The 6,553-nt window shown below is 35.2% G+C and overlaps 1 protein-coding gene across 1 annotated transcript in view; it reads left to right on the top strand.

The window, feature by feature from the left end:
- Positions 1–1,141: 1,141 nt before the first annotated feature.
- LOC102585838 (lysine-specific demethylase JMJ706) overlaps positions 1,142–6,553 on the top strand; it is a 6,964-nt gene continuing 1,552 nt past the window's right edge. Inside the window, exons 1-10 of the mRNA XM_006352846.2 lie at positions 1,142–1,595; positions 2,849–3,227; positions 3,498–3,654; positions 3,733–3,952; positions 4,330–4,383; positions 4,477–4,556; positions 4,631–4,908; positions 5,114–5,509; positions 5,606–5,949; positions 6,062–6,328. Of these exons, the coding sequence (XP_006352908.1) occupies positions 1,593–1,595; positions 2,849–3,227; positions 3,498–3,654; positions 3,733–3,952; positions 4,330–4,383; positions 4,477–4,556; positions 4,631–4,908; positions 5,114–5,509; positions 5,606–5,949; positions 6,062–6,328 (2,178 nt within the window). The 5' untranslated portion in view covers positions 1,142–1,592. The remainder of the gene's footprint in view (positions 1,596–2,848; positions 3,228–3,497; positions 3,655–3,732; positions 3,953–4,329; positions 4,384–4,476; positions 4,557–4,630; positions 4,909–5,113; positions 5,510–5,605; positions 5,950–6,061; positions 6,329–6,553) is intronic.

Here is a 6,553-nt window from a genome sequence, read left to right as displayed (position 1 = left end):
CCTGCTTCTTCCTCCTTTCCCTCATTGTTCAATTTTAATTCCAAAATTACCCTTTCCTTTTTTCAAATTCCAAAATCATCTTTCATACTGTAACAAAAATATATATATAAAAAATAGCACATAGGAACACTACTCATTTAATAAAACTTTTTTTTAAAGAAAACTCAACCACAAGCTTTTTGCCTAGGTAGAATTTGAATAAGTAAAAATGCATCTAATTCAGATTCCATTTTATGAGATTTTATTGAATTTATTTTTATTATCTATTTTTATTGCTATATTAAAATTTTAAATGATGATTTTTTATATAGAAATGTTGAATTTTTTAGTATATATAAGTGTGATGTGAAAATTCTATTCTTACTTTTAGAATGCAAACTTTTGTTTTTATTATAGTTGTATGTATTGATTTTCTTTTTTATCTTCAGACCTGGAAGTGTTGCTTTCTAAAATTAATTTAGAAGTACACTTGAAGTTTAAGAACTCAAAATGGAAGTAATTCTATTCAATATGTCTACCTACTTTTTAAAAAATTGTGAAAATATAGTGAAAAAATAGTACTTCATCCTTTTCAATTTTACTTATATGATTTTAAACTTGATAGGAATTTTGAATTATGTTATTTTAAATTAAAAATACATAGAATGTATTAAAATAATATTTAATTATGTAATAAATATAATATGTGAAAAATTATAATTAAACAAATATTTATTTTAAAACCGACCAAAAATAAAAATACAACAATAACAACCATAACTAAAACACACCTAGTGAAATTCTACTACTAGATGGAGTATGAAGAGAATAATGTGTACGCAGATCTTATAAAAGAAACTCGATAAAAATATATTAGGGTAATTAAATCAGGGGTATTATTGGGAAAGCACGTGTCAGTAACTGTTCAAAAAACGGGGCGTTTGAAGGACGGCTGGCATTTGGTTGAACGAACCTAACCAACCACCACTTTCCTTCACACTTCTTAGCTTTTACCAGTAAGCTATAATTATTAATTATTTTATTTAATTTTATAGTATTATATTTTCCATCTTTATATTAATATTATTTTCAAAAATATAAAATTAAAAAGTAAATGTATTTCCAGCTTTTGTTCTTCTATATATAAAACTATAAATTATCCTTCATTTTCTCTTTTTCCGTTTTCTAAAAGCCAATACTTCTGGATTTCCATATACTGTTCCCCTTCCTCTCTCTTTCTTTTTCTCTTCCCTCTCTCTACTTGCCGGGAAACCTCTTCCCCTCGCCGGCGAACAACTTTTCCGTTTACCGGTGAACAGAGTCGCCGGAGAATTCTCACGCACTCACTGTTTGTCTCTCGTTCGGTTTGATTACTGCTTCTCCTCTTGGCGTAACTGAGTCACTCGGTTGGTGGAATCGCTCTGATCTCTGAGTTTGACTCGTTTCGTGCAGTGCTAAGGGAATGTGGCGAGCCTAAGGGTGTTTTTCTGGCTCCTTATGCCCTAGATCAGGATCTAGGGCTTGACTGACGGTTGTATTGTTGTTTTTGACCCCTTTTTTGTATTGTTTTTTCTGTGAAGACGAAGAAGAGTAGGGAAAAGCTTCGTAATGAGATGGTACGTTGTCAGTTGGATGTGTTTTGTATTTTTATAACATTTTGAGTTCTGAATGTAATTTTTTGTTCCTTGCTTGCAAGTTTGGATCTCAAGTATTCTTAAGATTCCAGTGAAAACTTATGGAGTTTTCCTTCTTTTTTTACATTATGTTTTCCCAGTGATTTATGCTGCTTTATATTAACTAATTTCACATATTGTAATGGGTATTTGTTCATGTTATCCGTTTAAGAGAAAATTGAATGAAGATTATCTATTTTATAAAGGAAACTTTGAGCTGATTTTTTCAGTATTTACAATATGGATTGTTTGATGCTATCACCAAATTTCTGGATTTTTTTTTTCTCGAATTCAATTTTGTGTTGCTTAGAAATTTTCCTGTTTGTTTCAGATCTTACTAGTTATATTATGGGTCGTTTATAAAGATATCTGTTCATGGATGGGTTTAGTTCTTTGAATAAGTTGTGTCTGGTTTTTGGTAGCTCATGCTTTCTTCGTCTTCTATACTTTTACCCCTCGTCTTATTTCTGTTGCAGAAAAAATGTTGACTTAGTTTATAAAAATCTCTTTGAACCTATGATTTTGGTTCGTAATTGAATTGTTTTCAGTTGTCAAGTTAAATTTGTCAACTATCTTCTTAAGTATAAGTTTTATTTTTCTCTGGGTTTACACCTGTTTTTTCTTTGTTTCAGCAATTAGTAGTGTTCACACTTTAAACTCTTTTTCATAATTTGTACGAATAGTTTTTTGTGAGTAAACTTTTTAATACTTATTTGGTTAATTACTAGTGCTCTCACGTTATTATACCCCTGTATTTCTTTTGTATCTATGCGCTTAATTGCTCTCCCTCGGGTAACGTAATTGCAAGCTTCAGTAGGGCAGGGGATGGCTAATTACATGCTTGAGGCCTGAGGGCCTGTGACAGCTGGTTTCTCTGAATGAAAATTTCTTGGATTCATGAATAATTGAATACTCAATTGTGTTGTGGGTTCCCTGTGTCTCATTACGTTTACTACTTTGCAAGTCAATATTAAAGCTTCAACGATTGACTGTTTGTTCTGATTTCTGAATAAATCTCCTGGATGTTTTGGTTTGGCCCTGTTGTAAGACCTGTTTTTCTTACAGCTGAATAACAACTATTATTCCATAATGTAGCTGCGTGAGATCTTTTATACTTATCTGCAACAATGATTTTGCTTTTTTAATACTGTTTGGTTTTCATGTTCAACCTATTGAGCTTATTTTCACTGTGGCAGGTGGAAGGGAGAGTCTGCATGTCAAGGGAGGCTAAATTGGAATTTTTGAAGCGAAAGAGGCTTCAACGAATGAAAACAGAATCTTTGAATGATCTTTCTTGTGTCAGCAATATGCTGAGTAGAAGTGGAGGAGATGCCCTACGATCTTCTGCTTCATGTGGTGTTAGAATCCAGGTTAATACTGATTCATATCCAGGATCTGGGGCTTCTTTTAACGGAAAAGATATTTTCTCAAAGCACAAGGTAGCAAAGTTTGACACTTCCAATCTGGACTGGATTGATAAAATTCCAGAATGTCCAGTATACTGTCCAACTAAAGAGGAATTTGCGGATCCTTTAGTTTATCTCCAGAAGTTAGCTCCTGAAGCTTCTAAATATGGTAAGTTTATCATTTTAATTTGTTCGTCAAACGAATTCAGTGGTTTTGCTATGACTCTGCATTCTGCGAGAATGAGTTAGCCTTTTTCATTTGAAGTTGCTCTGCCAAAAAAGAATATAGTAATCACAGTTATTCTTGCAATTTACTGACTGTAAAATTATATATATGATTTTTCTGGATTGTGTTTGTTTTTCTTTAGGCAATTTATGGTGCTGCTGGTAGGCTTAATTGTGACTGATACAAGCTGATGCTATATTTGAAATGTAACAGGTATATGCAAGATTGTTGCCCCTATAACTGCTTCTGTTCCTGCTGGAGTTGTTTTGATGAAAGAGAAGGCTGGTTTTAAATTTACTACTAGGGTACAGCCACTTCGTCTAGCAGAATGGGACACAGATGACAAGGTCACCTTTTTCATGAGTGGAAGGTTAGATTTTATTTGTAATTGGTAATTGCTTCCTTTGGTTAGTTATATGCCTCACTTTTGACTAGTGTAATCTTTCAGGAACTATTCATTCCGAGATTTCGAGAAAATGGCGAACAAGGTATTTTCTCGTCGATATTATAGTGCGGGATGCCTTCCTCCTACATACTTGGAAAAAGAATTTTGGCATGAAATAGCTTGTGGAAAGACTGATAGTGTGGAATATGCCTGTGATGTTGATGGTAGTGCGTTTTCATCTTCTCCAAATGATGAGCTCGGAAAAAGCAAATGGAATTTGAAGGTGTGATTCCTATTAACATGTTTCTCTGACTGTTAACCTCCTTTTCCTTTCTCAATATCATATCGAATTGTTTTATGAAATTGTCCACTTTTGTGCCATTAGGGTGCACATTGACTCTTATCATGTTTTGGAGATATCTCCCTCTTAAGTCCTCCTTTGTTTGCTTCTCTATTCTTTTAGTCTTCTTCTTTTACTCCCCTTCTGGTCCCAAGGTAAATAATGAATCACCTATTTCATTTCCTGCTTAGTTTCCTAGACCACAACTCTCCCCCTCCTGTCAACATTTAGCTGTAGTCCTAAAGAGGTCAATGGTGGCCTTATTGATTTCAATAACTACTTGTCAAGTTCTAATTATGTTCTCTACTTTCTTTTATCAGGAACTTTCTCGGTTACCTAAATCAGTACTGCGACTCCTTGAAAAATCGATCCCGGTACAATGATTATCTTTTCCCATCTTCTATTGAAAATATGAACAAACAGAAGATGTGTCTCAGTCTCTGATTGATTCAATTGTTAATTTTCAGGGAGTTACTGAACCTATGTTGTATATTGGAATGCTATTTAGTATGTTTGCTTGGCATGTGGAAGACCACTACTTATATAGGTATGTATTCTTTGATTTGAACCATGTTAGTCCTTGTTATTCCAGGGCCTGATCATCTTTTTGTCTGTTTGTAGTATCAATTATCAGCACTGTGGGGCAGCAAAAACGTGGTACGGTATTCCAGGTCATGCAGCACTTGACTTCGAGAAGGTTGTCCGAGAGCATGTGTATACCAATGATATCTTATCAGCTGATGGAGAGGATGGAGCTTTTGATGTGCTTTTGGGGAAGACAACACTGTTTCCTCCTAATATTTTGTCAGAGCATGGTGTACCTGTGTATAAAGCCGTTCAAAAGCCCGGCGAATTCGTAGTAACTTTTCCTAGAGCGTATCATGCAGGATTTAGTCATGGTAAGAGTCTTTCTTTCTTTTAACCTAGTAAAAAGGTCTGTTTTTCCTGATTTTAGTCCAAGGAAAAATGTGCGTGAAGTCTGTTCAATCAGACACATCCCAAACAAATAATTATCTAATCCTCCACTATTTTATGCTTGATTGTTCTGGTCCTTTTTAAGGACATAAAATTTTGGACTTTAATATCTTATGTCTTTCTATGTAGGTTTTAATTGTGGTGAGGCGGTTAACTTTGCAACTGGCGATTGGTTTCCTATGGGTTCAATTTCTAGCCGTCGCTATGCACTTCTGAACAGGGTGCCCTTACTTCCCCATGAGGAACTTCTCTGCAAAGAAGCAATGCTTCTGTGTACGAGTTTGGAACTGGAAGATCCTGACTATTCCTCTGCAGACTTGATCACTCATCATAGCATCAAAGTTTCTTTTTTGAATTTGATGCGGTTTCAGCATCGTGCTCGTTGGTGCCTTGCAAGGTTAAAAGCATTTTCAGGCATATCTTTATTCACACATGGTACCATTCTTTGCAGCATATGCAAGCGTGATTGTTATGTAGCTTACCTTAACTGCAACTGCTATGCACATGCAGTGTGCCTTCGCCATGGTATTTTAGAATGAACCTTCTCTTTCTTTTTATTGTCTAGTTAAATTGGCTATGCTTGTGAAACTGATGATACGTTATTTGGCTGTTGTTCATCAGAACCTAGGTCACTTGATTTTCCTTGCGGCAGCAATAGAACCCTTTGCCTAAGGGAAGATATTTTGGACATGGAAACTGCAGCTAGACAGTTTGAGCAGGATAAGGTGGTTTTGCATGAAGTTCAACAGCAACACAGAAAAACTGATGACTTTTCTATACTTTTAAACATGTTTCCACGAGCCGAGGATGATGGTTATGTTCCATATTGTGAAATCAATTTTGAATGGCCAGAGGACTCGGTTGAACAAACAATTCATGAGGAAGCACCAAATGCTTCTGGTCCTGTTGTGTCTGATCTCGACTCTTCAATGGAACCAAAAGATTATATTTCCACTGGTGTTAATGTAAGTGGTCTTCTTTCTGTAATTCTATATATGCCAACTTTCTTCGAGTTCTGCCTTGAAAAAACAGTACCTCTTTTATTTGATCTCAAGCTAATCCAGCTCTCAACTGTAGGTACAGGGAAATGCTAACTGTAACTTAGGGGATAGTTCATCAATGAAGCTCCATGGTGATGTTTTTAGTTGTGGGAGTGCAAGATCGGAGATTTCATCAAGTGCTAGCAGTAATGTCCATCAGAAAGTAGCTCATGAGGCGGATTGTAGAACTGTTATAGATCAAGACAGTGATGAGTCTGATACAGAAGTTTTCAGAGTGAAGAGACGTCCTCGAGCAGAACATAGAAGTGTACATGATTCAATGTCTATCAACGTTGAAAATCAGGTAGAGTTTAATAGTCATTGATGCTTTTTTAAAACCAAATATTCATCGATTAGTTTGCAGAAGAGGTGAAAGATGTGTGATTAAATGCTCTATTTTTCTCTTTCTTTTTTCCATATGCCCACAATTTATTTCTTTGTAAATACTTGTGCAATGACAGTTCTTATTATCCGGTAGAATTTCCTTCTCTTTTCTTATCCAGCTTGGGGGGGGGGGGGGGGTATGGGA

This window comes from Solanum tuberosum, unplaced genomic scaffold (assembly GCF_000226075.1).
Source record: "Solanum tuberosum cultivar DM 1-3 516 R44 unplaced genomic scaffold, SolTub_3.0 scf00144, whole genome shotgun sequence".
Classification (NCBI taxonomy): Eukaryota; Viridiplantae; Streptophyta; class Magnoliopsida; order Solanales; family Solanaceae; genus Solanum; species Solanum tuberosum.
The sequence above is the reverse complement of the archived record's forward strand: the minus strand, read 5'-3'. Positions and strand labels throughout refer to the sequence as shown.